The sequence below is a fragment of the Trachurus trachurus genome (assembly GCF_905171665.1).
Source record: "Trachurus trachurus genome assembly, chromosome: 9".
In the NCBI taxonomy this organism is placed as follows: domain Eukaryota; kingdom Metazoa; phylum Chordata; class Actinopteri; order Carangiformes; family Carangidae; genus Trachurus; species Trachurus trachurus.
In genome coordinates this window covers 20,463,993-20,481,950 of record NC_139895.1, presented here as the reverse complement: position 1 = coordinate 20,481,950, position 17,958 = coordinate 20,463,993, and the positions used below count along the sequence as shown (strand labels likewise).

The 17,958-nt window shown below is 41.0% G+C and overlaps 1 protein-coding gene across 5 annotated transcripts in view; it reads left to right on the top strand.

Moving 5' to 3' along the window:
* The first annotated feature begins 57 nt into the window (after positions 1–57).
* Positions 58–17,958, top strand: part of agtpbp1 (ATP/GTP binding carboxypeptidase 1) — a 29,646-nt gene continuing 11,745 nt past the window's right edge. For 2 of the 5 annotated variants that reach the window (XM_083978721.1, XM_083978720.1), the window contains exons 1-20: positions 59–211; positions 1,687–1,745; positions 5,389–5,519; positions 8,789–8,856; positions 9,362–9,425; positions 9,657–9,803; positions 10,120–10,251; positions 10,419–10,512; positions 10,649–10,686; positions 10,943–11,151; positions 11,259–11,436; positions 12,833–12,933; positions 13,945–14,061; positions 14,263–15,041; positions 15,425–15,508; positions 15,672–15,761; positions 15,945–16,093; positions 16,209–16,296; positions 16,892–17,036; positions 17,221–17,371. In XM_083978721.1, coding sequence (XP_083834847.1) covers positions 1,714–1,745; positions 5,389–5,519; positions 8,789–8,856; positions 9,362–9,425; positions 9,657–9,803; positions 10,120–10,251; positions 10,419–10,512; positions 10,649–10,686; positions 10,943–11,151; positions 11,259–11,436; positions 12,833–12,933; positions 13,945–14,061; positions 14,263–15,041; positions 15,425–15,508; positions 15,672–15,761; positions 15,945–16,093; positions 16,209–16,296; positions 16,892–17,036; positions 17,221–17,371 — 2,797 coding nt within the window. In that variant the 5' untranslated portion in view covers positions 59–211; positions 1,687–1,713. Of the gene's footprint in view, positions 212–1,686; positions 1,746–5,388; positions 5,520–6,828; positions 7,326–8,788; positions 8,857–9,361; positions 9,426–9,656; positions 9,804–10,119; positions 10,252–10,418; positions 10,513–10,648; positions 10,687–10,942; positions 11,152–11,258; positions 11,437–12,832; positions 12,934–13,944; positions 14,062–14,262; positions 15,042–15,261; positions 15,286–15,424; positions 15,509–15,671; positions 15,762–15,944; positions 16,094–16,208; positions 16,297–16,891; positions 17,037–17,220; positions 17,372–17,958 lie in introns of those variants that run through there. The other 3 variants (XM_083978719.1, XM_083978718.1, XM_083978722.1) reach the window with 3 other exon arrangements.

Sequence of the window (17,958 nt, the reverse complement as noted above, 5' to 3'; positions counted from 1 at the left end):
GCCACACAGAGACATATTCTCGCGTTGTTCAAAGACGGTGGTGTCTGAGTGTGACAGTTGGGGCTGGTCTCATCATCATCACATCACAACATCAACAGGGCGTTTCAGGCAACGCTCACACACACATACACATACACACACACACACTGACACACACAGTAGCACTGGAATTGGTCCACCCTGAATGGGACAGCAGTTCCTTTCCATACAGGTACGTAAAATCCTCTTTTTTGTTAATATTGTACACACGCGTTGCTGCAGCTAACATCGTCCGCTTGCTCTTTATTTAGCATTGCTGTGTGCTCTTTATTTAGCATTGCTGTGTGCTCTTTATTTAGCATTGCTGTTAGCATACACCACAGCTAGCCTGCTGCAGCAGACAGGCGGCCGTTAAATGACTGACTAGTCTAGCAGGTGCAGCGGACACCAGCAGTAATTTAGCATCTTGAAAAAAACAGCCGTACCTTGTGGTTTATCTTTGCAAATAAACGTCCACTAACCCGTTATTTCTTAGCGGGCTGCTGCAATGACAGAGCTTATCAAGTTTTTTTTTAAATTGATACAAGGAGGAGGATAACGTTACTGGGTTGTGGTGGGAGTGGGCAGTCATGTAGGGTTGTTGTTGTGGCCTGGTTGCCATCTGTCCTGTGTAAGCTGCCTGGCCTCCTCCATAACATGTCAGTTTTATGATCGCCTTGGCTGTTTATTGTCTGACCCCCTCCAGCTACATCTGTGCTCCCCCTCGGCTCAAATGTACCAGTACAGGGCGGGACCTTAGATCCAAGGGCTACCTGGTTGTACCTGTTCAGCAAAGGGAGGGCTGTTGCAATCTGACTCTGCAATGTTTGGGCTCACTGAGTTGTAATAGCTAGCCAGTTTAGCTTCAATCTTATTTTAACTCAAATGGATTTACCATAATTATTTTGTGTGTAACTGTATCTACTGTTTTTTCCCTCTTTACTTTTAATTGTGATTGTGCTAATGGTTAAATGTTTTTTTTTTATGTGTCATTGTGATTTTAATTGTGGTTGTATTTTGTTAAAACACAACCACAAATAAATCACAGTCTGGCACCACTGGTGTAAATTTTACAGCAGTTTATGACTCATCCACAAATGCTTCACTGTCTGACCTAATCCAAGGCTCTTGGGAGACCTGTGAAGTTGCAGCAGGCAGTTGCAGAAGTTTTCTCTTAAACTAGCTGAATGATACAGAGATTTTTTTTTTTTTTTTTTGGCAATACGTTTTGGCTCATTGTTGTTTATTATAATACAGCTGAGCTGAAACCGTGTAATGCTTCTTAACTTAATTGTTGGATTAATTTGTCTGCGGCTCTTTTGTCTCTCAACATCTGATATCTGCAGCATGTTGGGCAACTCCTTTGTTCTGTTTCAAATCAGTCTGGAGATTATGTGTATTTGATAGTGGTTCGGTTCTGGCACGGTCGATATGAAGCTGCAGGTTGCCCCAGCATTCACTGCTAGACATGTACACCCCAGACAGGTCACTAATGCATTTCAGGGCTCACACATATTGACAGACTACCGGTATACGTTTTCACAGCAATTGAAAGTTTAGATTTAGCATAATCTGTTTCTAACTTCAGTTTCCGTTTGCAGCACATGAAGTTTAAAAAGTGTGTTTATGTTTGTCATTGATTTCTTTCTTCTTTTTTTTGTCTTGCAGACGACATGAAATCTTGATTTGGTGAAAATGAACAAGCCCAAAATGGCCACAGAGAAAGGGTGAGTTGCTTTGTTATTTTAGAGCAAACAGATGCAATTTCATTATTCTTTCACAAACACACATACAGGCTGTGATACCTGCATGTGTTTCTGTGTGAACCCTGCTATGTCACAACCATCTGTTTACACTCTCTGCTTTCCAGTGTACCCTCCTTAATATGGTTCTGCCCCTTAACTGTTTTACCTTTTTGATCTATGTTTTCCCTGTCTTTCATTGTCTTTTCACACTATGTGTGTGTTTAAGAGAGACAGAAGCCTTGCTGGAACTAGTCATACATATTTGTCATTATTGAAAACAACTGATATATATAGTTAATGTCGAAACTGCATGGAAAAAGCTGTTCATCTGTGTTTCTTATGTAATGTGTGTATTTAGCCTGTACTTGTCCTTCAATATGTTTTCCGTTCTCTATTCTTGCATCAGTCCTTTCATCATTCTTTCCATTTTCCCCAGTTTTTTCTTCTTCTGTTTGTAGCAGTCTCTCTCTCTCTCTCTCATTCCCTCTGTCTCTGTCTTTATATGGACATATGAGAAACTCAGTTGCACTGGGTACAATCACAGAGTTTTGATTCTCTCTCCCATGTTTGCTGTTGCTGTACCAACAACTGACCTATAACCTCGTGTTTCCATTTGAGCGCCACTGGGCTAAGATCATAGGCGGAGGTTGGGTCAGTACTCCAGAAATAGTGAAGCAGGAGGAGACCTCTCCAACAGTCAGCTTTATAAAAATATATATTGAGGAGAGTTCTGTAAGTCAGACTCAAGCTATGTTTAAACATGGTTTGCCTCAGTTTTTAGCTCTGCATTACAGAACTGTCTATTTTTGTTGATTATTACGTATTTGACCCTCTGAATGAATTCATGATAGAATTTGCATATTGGGGTTGTTTTATGTTTGTTAAACAATGTCACCCAATGCTCGTTGCTTTCACACACTTAAGTGAAAAAACTGGTCTTTCCTTCTGTGTTAATTCTAGATAGAGGGAAATAATGTCAAATTCCTATGCCTCAGAACTAGTGACGACCAGTGCCAGAAACATTATTTTTTCATGTTGTCTGTCTGAACATATTTTCCGTTCTCATGGACAAGATGCCTCAGTAGTGCCTCGAGGGAATTTCTTTAAATTTGGCATTAATGTTCACTTGGACTCAAGCATGAACTGATTAGACTCTGGTGGGCAAAAGTCAAAGTTCAAGGACATGGCATCTCAAATTGGGACATATCAGGAATGTCCAGAGGGATGAAGGATGAAGAGATAAGAATTTAGTGGTGAAAGGTCAATGTCATTGTGACCTCACAACATCTCGTTTTCAGCCATAACTCGCAAATTCACCTATACGATGATGACGCAACTTGACTAAAAACTAGAACATTTTCTCCCAGTAATTTGTAGTTGTGTGTGTGTGTTAGACTTTAATCACAATGAAGAAAAAAAAGCCAAAAGTTTGATTGACAACACAGTCAATCATTCAAGTAACTCGTCTGACCTGCTTAGGGTGACGGTTCACCAACTTGGAAGAGACCTGCTTCACCACTGGTGGATGTCTGGCTTAGATCTGATCGTGTCATCCGATAACGAGTGTTGTTTGAGTTCTCAAGGTGGCAATTATTCTCAAGGTGGCAGTGATTGACAGGTGATGTCATGCCAGGTCGGGCCAAACCATCCCGGTATGAGGGAGAGACTCTGCTTTTTTCTTTAGGATAATGAAATTGAGTAGCCTAATTTAAGATTCAGTCTATGAAATATTTATGTAATAATTACTTTAATTATTATTATTTTTTAATCTCATGTACCACCTGGATAGCCCTCACGTACCCCCAGGGGTACACGTACCCCCATTTTAGACACAAGGCTGCACACGTAGTTTTTTTGTGGGTGGGACTTGACAGTGTAACACAATAATAACTTACATGGCATTTTTTCAATAAAAAGTTACATTTTGCTACATTTTGGCCAGATTGGTCTGTCTACCAATCTGTCCAAAACACCTGTCTGTCAACCTGCCCTCAGAGGTTGCCATGGTGATTTTTCCCGCTTGGTTTTTACTGAGCGAAATACAGTTGAAATGTGCCTCCCAAACTCTTGACTGTTATCACGTAAAGTTACCTGTGTGTGTTTGTCTGGTGGTGTTTTACAGAGACTTCATATAAATGTATGGGAGAATGGGGTCAGAAATATCAGTGAAATAGTAAACTGCAGAGATGTTGGAGGAGTGAGTCCCTAATTCATGAAATGGTTTCAGCCTGTGGCTCTGGCCTGAAGCTCAGAGGTTGCCACAGTAACTTGAAGTGTTACCATGACAAAAGAAAGACTCCAGGCAGAGGCAGGTAAAAATAAAAAAAGAGGGTATTTTTCTGCCAATGCAGTGGCCTCACACGTTGACTTATTGTGACAAAACAGTAGCTCCTATCAGACCAAGAAGCAGACCGTGAGTGGCGAAAGACCTTCTTGAACACAATATAGAAAAATATTGTGGTAACCTTTACAAGCTTCTGCTTTTCCTGTCTTTTCTCATCAGCTCCAAATTTTGTATTGGAGTTAGCTGCTTCATAGCTAAGGAGGTCAGTGCCTCGAAGCAGATCCCCGTGGCACTAATTATGAAGTGATGTTATTTTGTATCCAACTGGTCAAAGGTGAAATTCACTGTAACATCAAAATATCTCTAGCCATATTTCACGCCAACTGGTTAGTGGGATACAATCAGTGGTGGACAGTAACGGAGTAAATTTACTTGAGTACTGTACTTAAGTACATATCCAGAGGATTTGTACTTTACTTGAGTATTAGATTTCTTTGGTACTTATTACTCTTACTTGAATACATTTCCAAGACAAATATTTTTACTTTTACTCGAGTTAATTTCTAGGAAGGCTGAAAAGTACTCGTTACTTTCAGGTCTGCTCTTTTTTTTTCTAAAATACTATTGGACACAAGCTGTGTTTGTCAAAGTGCACAGTGCACGCTCTCCACTGGGATCTACGTAAAAGTGGAAATACGTCATCCCTCCCCATAAGGATACCCCCAAAGCAGCCACGCTCTCGACTGTGTTTGTCAACTCAAAACTATACCACGAGTCGTGAAAATGACAATTGATGTCATCTTATGATCCCATTCCTTTTATTTGTTTTTATAGGTGTTTCTGCAGGCTTTATATAACACTGTGGTTCTAAAAGCAAGCACATCAGTGCAGCTGGTTTCAAAGAGTTAATTCTCAGAAACAAGAGTTAAAAGGTCCTTAAATTAATTTAGAAAAAATTATAGTAATTCATTGATGTGAAAAATAAGAAATTTACTCTTACTCTTACTTTTACATAAAGTACTTTTAAAAGCAAGTACTTTTTTACTCTTACTCGAGTAACATGTCGACTGAGCTACTTTCACTTGTAACAGAGTAAATTTTGACCAGTAGTATTTGTACTCTTACTCAAGTACTGGGGTCGAGTACTCTGTCCATCTCTGGATACAATTGGTTTGGTAAGTTGTTTTACCATCCACTTACTGTACTTGTGAGTGCAGCATGATTCATTATATGTCATTTACAGCATGCAATGGCTGGACAGTCCGGCTGGGCCAAAATTCATGAATGTATTGTATATACCATCTCATTAAGGTAAAAATGTCTGTATGCTTGTGTTTTTAGTGTTCCCAGTAACTCCAGGGTCCTGATGCTCCTGGGCCAACTCGAGAGGATGAATGGAGAGGCCATGGTGAAGGATGTGGACACAGCACGACAGGTCACTGCAAAGATACTTCATCTCATACAGACGCAGGGTGAGAGAAAATACACACACTCGCACACATAATGCAACGTTTCAGGTTCTCGGGCCGAGTTGTTTAATTTGTTTAAAAATGGGAGTCCTCTGCACTTGCAGCGTAAATAAAGCTGTGATGGGGCATTAGTAGTTAAAGTGCGGATGGATGGATACAGTGTCTCTGGATGTGGTCTCTCTGTTTACGTTTTGAAAGGAGAGCAGGGAAGAAGATCTCACAGTGGAAGAGTGAGGCATTTGTGTTTCCCTGTCATGTAAACAGGCTGAAACATGAGTGTGCCTCTTCCACACTGAGCAGGGATGAATGGAAATCTCTGATGAAGCATCCTTGCTCTAGTGCTTCTAATAATTAGAGGAGTTAGCGTGTGGCAAACCGACAAAAAACGTGAACAGTTTTGATAAATCGTTTGATGTTTTACATTCTAAATTCAATACTGTATGTTGCACATTGAACAAAACTGACAGACTAATTGATAACTTGCTGGTTTCAATTAATCAAGATCCTATCTGTGGTTTTTCATCTCTGAATGCTAACCCACAAATTATTTTCTCTTTTAGTTCTTTTCCCTGGAGCTAGTAGTTTTCAGTCAGTGGCATTTTCAGTGTGGATCTTTTGACCGAAGAAAACTTGTAATCACTTGAGTCATGCCTCGGTGGAATCTGTGTGAATATGCAGCGTGTGTGAAGAATTCTGCTGAATCATTATATAGTATTTTGAGCCCGCAGGCGTATTTTGAACATGCTTTGAACTTCCTTCCACTCAATTTTTTTCAATTTGTTTCCCCTCTTACCATATTTGTTGCGTGCTTCTTTAAAGTCACTTGTAGTTAATCCATCATGACTTATGGGCGCAGTGGAAAGGCTTCTGTCTGTGACCATGTCGGTCATGATATATCAGCTGTTCCCCTCTAATCTACTGCTTGGCGGTGTGTCACACCCTGCCTGCCCCCAGCCTCAACTTAAAATGTGTCTGAGTGAGACGCTGGTTGGGGGGGAAGTGGGGGAGTTTGTGGCCCTGTCCGTTGTAACTATACACCCCACAGGACTTTGCTGTACTCTTGTCTCAAGTTCAGTTATTGGAGCTTAGTAGAAGTCGAGGAATACCATGAGAAAGAACAAGGATGATGGTCAGAACGGAAAGTCAGGACTTGTAAGTGAGGTAACCTGAAAGTCAATACAAAACAAAAAATAAAATTAATACACATGACCAGAGGGATTTTAGTTCAGTTCAGTGATTCAGTTTTGGAGGCAGCACTTCTCTTTTTTCTCTCTCATTTGCTGTCAGAAATCCAGCGTCTGTTGTCATTTGAGAGTTTTGGCAGCTCTCCCTTCCACCCAGTGCTGAGTCTGAGAGAGGAGGGGGTAAGAGAAAGAGGAGAGGACGCGTGAGGAGTATCTTATGCAGTTGGCAGTTCTCTATAGGAGCAGTCGGTGGTTTAGTTTTCTTGTAGCGTACAAGGGGGGGGGGGGGGTTCACATTTTCCTCTCACAGTCAGAGAGTAGTAAGATCCATCAGTTCAACAGGTTATAGCTATTGTTAGAGGGATAGAGAAATATGAGTAAAGTTTTAAAGGGGATTTGTCTATTGGCTGTTATACAAGATCAAACTCTTGAGTGTTAGATTCACTGAAGACATGGACTGAACTTGAAGAAATCCAAATGAGGTGGACCAGGAAATTTGGACAATAGAACTTTTTTTTTTTTTTTTTACCCAAAGCTTTGATGAAGTTTGTTGGAACTTGTCTTCAAATGGAGTACCGATACAGCAGGACGTACCGTGAGCCTGTGGTCTCTCCAGACTCACCAGGTATGGTCTAAATCATGACAATAAACTAGAACAATATCAGGCATTTAATTTGGCAGTTGGCAGTTCAAGGAACATTTGTGTTACAAATATTTTAAAGGTTTTCCTTGGTTGGGTCAGCTGAGGACGGAAAGAGAGAATTGAGCAACCATGCAACCTCAGGAGTTCATGAGCAGTGCCAACCCAGCAGTCAATCTCAGCTGATTAATAACTGAAATCAATAAAAGAAATATACAGTAAGCTATATACAATATTAAAGGGCAACAGGTTTACAGGTCCTTGCGCAGGTCACAGTTAGCTCTGCTTTATGTTGGACATAAATCTTTCTCTTGACAACTCACAATTTTTAGAGCAGTTGAATTTAAATTTTTATTTATTATTAATATTTTTTTCTTCAGTGATCGTCTATATATAATAACCCATCACGCTTTTGTTTTTGAAGATTGGTGTTGAAATGCCATTTTGTTTTGAAGAGCTTTAAAAAGTCTGGCATGACAGAAATGTTTTAAGAGGTCACTGCTCTGCAAGGTCCTGAAGTGTGTGCTTGTGTGCTCAGATACAGTATGCACATTGTTGTGCAAGTGTGGAAAATGAGTTTGTGGAAAAAAATGTGTGTGCACACACATAGCAGTTGTGTTAACTTTCACATGCATTTTAGTAACGGGATCATGAATCACAAAAGCTGCACGCTTGACACTTTCCACCTCCCCCGCTGTTAAGATGCCTTCCTAAACTGGGACGGTGTTCAGTGCCAAACACGGACCACTTGTCACTAAGTCATCACCAAGTGATAAAATAATTTAGTTGTGGTACCAGTGATATAAACTGATCTCATATCTGACATAATCTGCTGTCATATAAAAAATCTGACAACATTATTAATATCAGTGTCTTGTAGTATTTCATATATTTATTTATTTTTTTCGAAATGTCACATTTATCTATGATCCTCCACAATCTTCTACGATCTTTTCTCTCCTAATATAATTTCTCTCCTCCTACTCACGTGTTTGTGATCGGAAGGTTTGCATTTGTCTCAGGACATGACAGAACAGGACCGCTCACTGCGGCCTTTTCAAAGAGGTCAGGAATTTGACAGCTCCTAAATTACAGGGCAAACATAAGAGGTTGGGAGGTGAAGAAAGGAGGAAGAAAATAGAGGCCGAGTAACAGTTGTAAGAGGACCTCTTGACTTATTTCACGTATTGTGCAGTAAACCTCACGTGAAGAATCCAACAGTGTGCTTCACAGATATAGTATCTGTTTATTGTGAAATACAGCAGAATATTTGTTTGTCTCCGTAACCCGGGAAAGAGGTCATCACATGTGCCCAGATAATCCCCTATGACATTGAGACTTGTCTTTCATGGCCCACCTGTGAAAAAGCCCCTCAGCCGTGTTGCACATATACAGCACTGTTTGTTTATCGTCCCATTTTGGATCATTTTACTTTGTTTGTGTTACAGAGAAGAGCGGAAAAGAGGTGATGTCCAAAGGCTCCAGTGGCATGGAGGTCATCCTGGCTTCACTGGAGGTCAGCTCGTCCATCAACACAACCTGATAAAGCTACAAAAGTATCTTTAACCATGGCATGGGATTTTTAGGATTTTGCTTGTGCCCTTAAACCATCAGTACTTGAAAAGGTGTATACTCACCTATCCCCCCTCAATGCTGTCTCATTAATCATACAGACATCCGTGTTTTGAGCTTTGCCCAAACATTAGCCTCACACATTGCTTTATAAAATAGTATCTCTTTCCTCTACCAAGGTAGTGAGGTTTATTTGGGTGTATCTGTTTCTTCTGATCTTAGTCCATCATTAATCCAGTGGAGGCTGTCAGTCCCTTGACAAAACAGCCTCGGTGTCACATTGATCAGTGTGTTTGATTTGGGATTAGGCTGTTCACCTCGGATCAATGACATTAAGTAGAGTTTTATATTTCTCTCTGGAGGCAAAAAAGAAGTCATCGTGCACAACTCTATAATTTAGTAAACTGAACACACCGTTTTAACAAATTAGCTGTTTGTGACTTTGACAGAACACCCGCGATGTCCAGACCACCCTGAACATCCTGTACATTCTCAGTGAGCTGCTGACTGCGGGTAAGTATTGATGAGCCTCATTTGTAGAGTCATTAACATTGTCCATCTCTCTCACACACAAATGGTCACTTCATCATTCATGGTTGTGACAGTTGGTAAACATTTTCTGATAAATTGTCCAGTGGTGGTAAATTGTAGATAATGAGCTCTTTCTTAGGCTGAATGTCTCTAATTCCTTCTTTAGATTTTATCACATTTAAAGTTTGTTTTATTGGTTGTTTTTTTTCTTAGGCAGAGGTCGCAGGGTGGGAGTGTTTGTATCCAAAGGAGGAACAGGGATATTATTCCAGATTTTGATCACTGCCAGTAAAGAGCTGCCTCCCAGTGAGGAACTCATGCTGCAGCTTCACTCACTGTTGGCCAAGGTTGGCCCAAAAGGTATGTGTAATGTGCAGCTTAACACAAACACAGTACACTAGTATACACAATGGTGTATCAACTTGTGGTCCTAGATATTTAATGGCTTGTGTTTCTGTTCTCGTAATTTGTGTGTCCAAAAGTCATATCAGTTGCTCTGTGCTGTTAGAGATGTAGTTTCTTTGTAATCAAATAAAACATCAATTTTTCATCAAAATGTACGTCGAGTGTTGTGTTCTAACAAACATATTGATTTAAGGTAAAAAACTAAAGGATGGAGAATTGGGGACAAAAACATGGTTATGTTGCGCACTGACTTTGCAGTCTCTGTGTTCAGACAGGAAGTTTGGCGTGAAGGCACGTTTGAGCGGAGCTCTGAACGTCACAGTCAACTTAATGAAACAGAACCTACAGAATACCAAGCTGCTTCTGCCCTGCCTGCAGGTTCTCAGGGTTTACTCTACCAACTGTGAGTAACTTTAAACTTCAAAACACGTTTCTCAAAATATTACCTCTGTAAGAATACAAGCAGATTACTACCAAGAAGTCTCTAAAGAAATGCCTGTCAATACACTGGCACTGTCTGATACAGCTCTCGTCTAATATCCCACCATTCATGTGTTTGTTTATGTACAGCGGTGAATGCTATTTCTTTGGGCAAGAATGGAGTGGTGGAGCTCATGTTCAAGATTACTGCACCATACAGCAAGAAGAACACCAGCCTGCTCAAGTGAGTGTCTGTCTCTGCTTCTGCCTGCATCAGTGTGGCATCCACAGGCGACATGTCCCTGATCTCTTCCTGATGTAGTCCCCAATGTTTGTTTGATAGACCATGTAACCCATTTGCCTTGTTTCTAAATCAACAGGGTAGCTCTGGATGCACTGGGAGCACTGCTCAAATCCAGTGAGTAATTTTCTAGCACTGACTTTTGACTTATCGGTGGTATAGTGTAGTGATCTCTAATTTGTGTTTGTGTCCATGCAGCTTCTGTCTGCCTTCTCACACGTCTTTCATCATGAACCATTTGTTTGTCACCACTGCTGTAAACCTACAACCTTCCCTCTCATGTTTCTGCTTTCCTTTTCACTCCACAACATCCCACAGTTGTAAGGTGCTATTCATTTTGTGCTTTGTCCTCTTCTTCCAATCCCTTGTACAGAAACTAATGCCCGTCGTGCAGTGGATGGCAAACACGTGCCTGTCTTGCTTGCTCTGTACCTGGACTGGCATCGCAATGACACACGGCATCGCCACATGCTGATTCGCAAAGGGTTACTGGTCTGCCTCAGGAACATCACCAACATCAAGCTTGGCAGGAAGGCATTCATAGAGGCTGATGGCATGAGGATCCTCTACAACACATCCACTGTGAGTGAGAGTATGGCATGCAAATGGAAAGCAATTAAAGCATGCAAACATCATAAGTACTGCACATACACGCTGACTCTCGACTTCTGTGTGGTTTTCATTTCTAGGAGTGTCTCCCGGTACGGACTCTGGATCCTCTCGTCAACACTTCAAGTCTCATCATGAGGAAGTGTTTTCCTAAGAACCGGCTGCCTCTGCCCACCATCAAATCAGCCTTCCACTACCAGCTGCCACACATACCTGCTGCAGGACCTGTGGCACAGCTGTACAGCCAGCCTCCTGGGGGTGAGAACGGACACACACACACACACACACACACACACACACACACCACACACACACACACACACACACACACACACTTCATTAGAGTGTGTCCTAGCTTATTGCAGTGTATGCACATAGCTACCATTGGCAACAGACAGACACACACTTGTTAATCGCAGTCATCGTTCGTAGATTTAAACTCTCATACCACAAGACACACACGCACAAATAATGCTTATATCCCTGGACCGACTAAATGGATAATGACAACATTCATGACACTGCTGCACACAATGTGCCTTACAGGAAGAACAAGTCATCAGCTCAGCAACAAGCCCTTAAAGAAGGGTAAGACGTACGTAAGACATGACTCCATCCTCCGATTACATAGACCTGGCACGTCCAAACTATTCCACAAAGGGGCCGTGTGGCTGCAGGTTTTCTTTCCAACCAAGCAGCAGCAGCAGCACCACACCAGACTTGACTCTTTTAATCAACTGATCTCAGTCTTCAGACAGTCGATTGGTCAAACTGTGTGCTTTTATGATTGGTTTGAACAAAAACCTGCAGCCACATGGCCCCTTTGTGGAATAGTTTGGGCATGCCTGACATAGACTCACTCACTACTGCTTTCTCATTCACGTCACGTCATATTCTAACTTCACTAAACTAACACATGATATGTGTTAGTAATAAATACTTAAAACAGATGCTTAGAGCTTACTGCATAGCGCTTGCTTACTCACTGGTAGATGTCATCTACTTGCACTGTACTCGACTAATTTGCTTCCGACGAAATATCTGAGCCTCTGTCCTCTCTCTTAATCCGTCTCTCTTAAAAATGTCTTATCGAAAATGTTTTTTGTTTTTTTTTACCTCACATATAGTTAGTTTGTTTTCTTCCTTTCTGTTTAAGAAGTGCAAAATCAAACAGAAGCTCTATAAAATCGACACCATAGTTTTAAGGCTCTAATTGGAAACACAGTGATGATGTCAGCCGTAGCCATGTCATGCTGACTCATGTATACCCCAACAAATGTCTCAGTGTTGTCAGTCCCTCAACCATGGAGAACAGTGTAAAACTGTAAGCTACTGGTATTGCGCTGACTTGTCAGTGAGACCACCCGCTGAATGTACTGGAAGAAATATACTCAAAATTTCTTCTTTCTTAAAATAAATCTCTCACTCATCTTGTGATCATGGCTGCTCACATACTTTTGTTAACATTTTCATTCTTCCTGTCAAAACAACGCGACTCAGTGACCAAAAATCATCTGAGATCTGCTGGTCTGGTTATATACCACTTTTGATGCACATTTTGATATACTGAACTCCAGAAGAAAAGGAAAAATATCAGGTAAATCAGTTTTGAGGATATAATCATTAACGTGTGTGTTTATGTTTGTTGTACCAGTGGATGATGTAGTGGATGAAAGTGATGATAACGAGGAGGCAGAGGGAGACACAGAGAACGATTCTGAGAACGACGAGGATGATAAGGATCATCGCAGTGCGGTAATACTCACATACACACGCGATATTTCACATGGCAGCATTATCTGTTACACTTAGTGTTCAAAATGTTCTTCCTTTTGTTTGATAGTGGGTCTCCAACATTGCTACGTCTTCGTGAATGACCTTCTTAAAAGGTTGTGATGTGTAATGTAATTTGCCCTAGTTGGCAAGAAGATTTAAAATCATAAAAAGGCCATTTGACACCTGCAGTTCTGTTCGTTTATATATTTAATATTACAATTACATGACTCATTTTCATTATACAATATTGAATCTCTACACATTGTGTCAGTTGAGGACAGAATTTCTCTGAGAGGTTTCAAATTTTTGCCAGTCTCTATTAGTACTTTCACACATGCACTGCAGCCCTGAAGCTGAGCTCTGTGAGAGCAGACAAATGTCCAAATCAGTTGGATTGGTGGTTAAACAGACTTTACCCTGTCAGCTCACCAGTATAAAGTCTGTGTAATGTCTGATTGAGCCAGTGTGTAAGTAGAACGGATCATTGTCCGGAGAAGCAAGCGAGTGGGCGTGCTGATAATGCCACTGCTCTCCTAAACTGAACAGAGTATTTCCAGTAGGTGAGAGTGCATATGAGGTGGGCAATCTCCTGTTGTGTGCTGAAAAGGCAACAGATCAGTTCAAATCAGCTTGTGTGACAAAAGGGCTCAAGTCAAAAAGTCAGCCATGTGTAATATATGTTTCTGATTATTGATCAAAACTTGGTTCTGCCCTAAAAGAGAGTGAGAGGGACTTTGACCCACCCAAAGTAAATACAAAATATGGGATCCTAGTTCTTAATTTAAAGTTACACATCACAATAAATGGATTTTGGTTGTGGTTCTCACAGCTCTCAGACTCAGAGCTTTGATCATTTCTCATCCACTGCAATCCTTTTTGCACTTTGTTTCCTTCATCTCAAAGTCATGAGAGAAGCTGACTTGATTAGTAGTCCAAATGCATCTGCACAACACATTAAAATGTACACTTCTTTTGTGTCCTGTTAATCAGAATGATGACATTGAGACTGACCTGAACAAGCTACATCCCAAAAAGAGCCCTGACCGTCCATACGAGGAGTTAAGAGTCTATGAGAGATTCTTCCTGGAGCTGTCTGAAGACTTTCAGGTCAGTGCTTCTTCCAACTGCAGAAAATTTACCAGAACAAATGTCAATCCAAGCTGAGAATTGTCTATCGGTCTGTTAATACTATGTTGCGGTCTGTTGTTCTGTTAACAGTATTTGACAATATATTGCCACAGTACCGTTTTTGTGTTGTCTGGCTGATTGGCGTAGTCTCAGTTATTCATATTGTGTATTTTCTGGCAGGGGTATAACTTTGAGTGCTCAAAGAGTGCCTCCACAACATCTTCATCATCACCATTCACCTCCTCATCAGCCTCAAGCAGATCCACTCGCCCAATCATAGTGCCCACAGCTCAAGCCCTGTCCCCAAAGCACGTCCCAGTACCAAGTTCCCAGGAGGATGGCAAACCTACCAAAGAACAACACACTCGGCCTCCTCCCTCTGCTCGTGCTTCGTCTACCCCTGCTCCTCTAACGCCTCTAGAACTAGACACCATCCACCTTACTGAGGACCAAGACAAAAAAGAAGCCCACATTCCTTCCCCAGTTGGACCTGCAACTTTGTCCTCCGTCCCCAGGCCTCCTTCTCAGGGGCAGAGGATAGAACAAGAACTAGCGAATGTGTTGGAGTGCGTCTCTCTTGAAGAAGCAGGAGCTCTGAACGCAGAGGAGGGAATAAAGGGGGTCAAACAAGAAGGATCTCCAGTCAACGCCACAAGGCACATACAGTCTCCTTTGCTCTTGGGAGGCATTTCAACGCGTCGTGTGGGAGGAGGAAGCAGCAGCTGGGGTTCAGATTGTGGCTCGGAGGGTGCTGAGGATGAAGGAGGGGAAGGAGCAGTTCTGGAGGTGCCGGACACTGCGTTGCTCCTCTCGTTGCACGATCCTGACCTTTACGTGGAGATGGTGAAGGGAACACACTCTGTACCCCAGTATGCTGAAGTGGCTTACCCGGACTACTTCGGCCATGTAGCCCCAACATTTAGAGAACCCCTTTTGGAGAGAGTTTATGGTGTTCAGAGGTGAGATATTTTTTTATTAAATTGGTGGTTACAAAAAAAGATTTAGCCAAAACATTAAGGCACATATCCAAGCTAGAATAAAGCTGAAAAAGTACATTAACAGAAGTATGCTGGAATGTTTTCTATTTGTGTTCAGATTAGTGCAAATATTTTACTTTTAGAATATTCTTTTGTTAAGTCTTTTTCATACACTGATTTAAACTTTATTTTGGGGCTCCAGACAGATGCAGACAGGCATAATTTGGTAAATATTAAATGCATTCATGTGGGTAATGCATGGCATTCCAAAAAAGGCTTTCCAAAAAAAAAAAAAAAAAAAACTTTGCTGTGAATTTTTATCCATTGTGTTATGCATGAGTTTGTTTGTGGGTGTAATTCTGCAGGTCTAAGATATTCCAAGACATTGAGAGGTTGATTCATCCTAACGATATCGTGGATAAAGTAGTTTACGACCTGGATATTCCCAGGTGAGTTCCTGTTACTGAGATGGAGATACAGTTTATTGTTTTTCTGGTACTGTTGAGAACTGTGACATTTACATAGCGTAGAGTATCTCAATCAATAATCATCTATATTTTAAGAAGGGTAACAACATCTCTGGACTGTCATTTATTCCTTATCACATTTCAGTTGTCCTGTGATTGAAGACGATGGCGAATCACTGAAGTTCAACTCTCAGTTTGAGTCTGGCAACCTCAGGAAGGCAGTTCAAGTTCGGAAGTAAGTATTTACTGTCACATCAGCTGCAGGGGAAGCAATAAGAGTCAACATTTAGATGTCCAGTAATAATCTAAATCACCTTGATGCAGACAACTTTTACTATCATTTAATAACATGTGGCAGATGTTTTGGGTAGGTAATGTTTGGGTCCATGTTCACAGCTTGTGTTGTGTATTTCTCCAGATATGAGTATGACCTTGTGCTGAATTCAGACATCAACAGTAATCACTACCACCAGTGGTTCTACTTTGAGGTGAGCGGCATGCGGGTGGGAACTACCTACCGCTTCAACCTCATCAACTGTGAGAAGTCAAACAGCCAGTTCAACTACGGTGAGAAGCAAAACAACACCAGCAACTCCCAAAACAAAGTCTGACAGTTGTCCACAGCACACATTCTTATCTGTTGTTGGTTTCCATTTATGTCTGTGTGTTTGTGTGTGTGTAGGCATGCAGGTGCTCATGTACTCTGTGCAGGAGGCAATCAGTGGCCGACCTCGCTGGATCAGAACAGGAACAGACATCTGTTATTACAAGTAGGTTCACTCAAAATACAGTGGACCCGGAAAATGGAGAGAGACGAAAAGTAGTGTTACAGATACAGGGGCAAGATCAGGGCCGTCATGAAGCATACTGATTTTTCCATACTACACCATGTATACTGCATCAGTCCTGATGATGTTACATACACCCAGTGGGCATTTTATTTGACACATCTTTGGCATTGTGTCTCTAATATCATAGAGGTGCTTTTATTTTCTATTTTCATACATTAGGGTGCAGATGCAAATCTTTTACATTTTGCATAAGTCTTTTGCATACACTGATTAAAACTTCATTTTGAGGCACTAGACAGATGCAAGCAGGCATGTATTTACATACATTAGAACACACTTGGAACACTTCTTAATATTTTACAGCCCAGACCCCAATATCAATTTCAATTTCAATTTCAATTTCAATTTGAAATCACCAAAATCTGAGCATTATAAACTTGTAAGAATTCATGTCTGACTAATCGTAACGCATAGTACAGGTGTAGCTAACACAGCAATATGTAACACAGCGGTATGTGTTGTGGCTGCTACGTTTTAAAACATTTACTCAGGAAATGTCCCTCCTCCTCCACAGGAATCATTTTGCGAGGAGCACCATCGCAGCTGGTGGTCAGAAAGGAAAGTCCTATTATACGCTGACCTTCAGCACAAGCTTCAGCCATAAGGATGATGTCTGCTACTTTGCCTATCATTATCCTTATACATACTCCACTCTTAAGGTAGTATTTCACTTCCACTGTTTGCTGTAATCTGGACAACATTAGCAGTTAGTGGTGTACATAATATATCTGACCTTTAACAAATTTCCCCGGTCCCTTGACCCTAATGTCTAGTTCTGGCTTTCTCCCAGTGGAAATGTCAATTGTGATTTTTTTTTTCTTTCTTCCATCATTTTATCCTCAGATGCACCTGTCCAAACTAGAGGCTTTGAGGACTCCTCACATCTACCTGAGGCAGGATGTCCTGTGTGAAACCCTGGGGGGAAACAGCTGCCCCCTTCTAACCATCACTGCCATGCCTGAGTCCAACTCCAATGATCACATCTGTCAATTTAGTAAGAAACCTGGCACGAACCTGTGTCATTGTGTCTTTCATTGCAGATCTGTCAGATCAGGATTTTTATATAACCTGGAAAAACTGGAAAACCTATGTAGAATCAGCAGTAACAGTGCAGCCATCAGGCAATCATCTTGACAGGGCAAGAAGTTTTTAAAATGTAAACTGACAATCTGGATGATGGTACAATTAATGCTTGACTGCTTGACATCTGCTGTGAACCGTGTTATTGTTTTTTACCCATGTCTCCAAAGAAAACATAATTGATATTGAATTGATTATTCTGCTTGAATTAAATAGATTTAACTGAGTCCTGGATCATTATGAAAAAAAAAACATAGTAAAAACTGGCATGTCAATATTGCCAGGGTTGTTGGTCCGTGTACGTTTCGTTAGTTTGATTTTTCCTTTAAACCGAACTGTCAGAAAACGAAAGTCAGCTGGTAATTTGGTTTTCCGTTTCAAACCAAAATCCAAAAAACCACAATTCAGGCTGGTTTTTTGTTTTTTGGTTTTTGGTTTTAAAACGAAAAAACGAGGAAACCAAAATCAAATTACGGTAAAATTTTGATTGTCTTTTTGTTT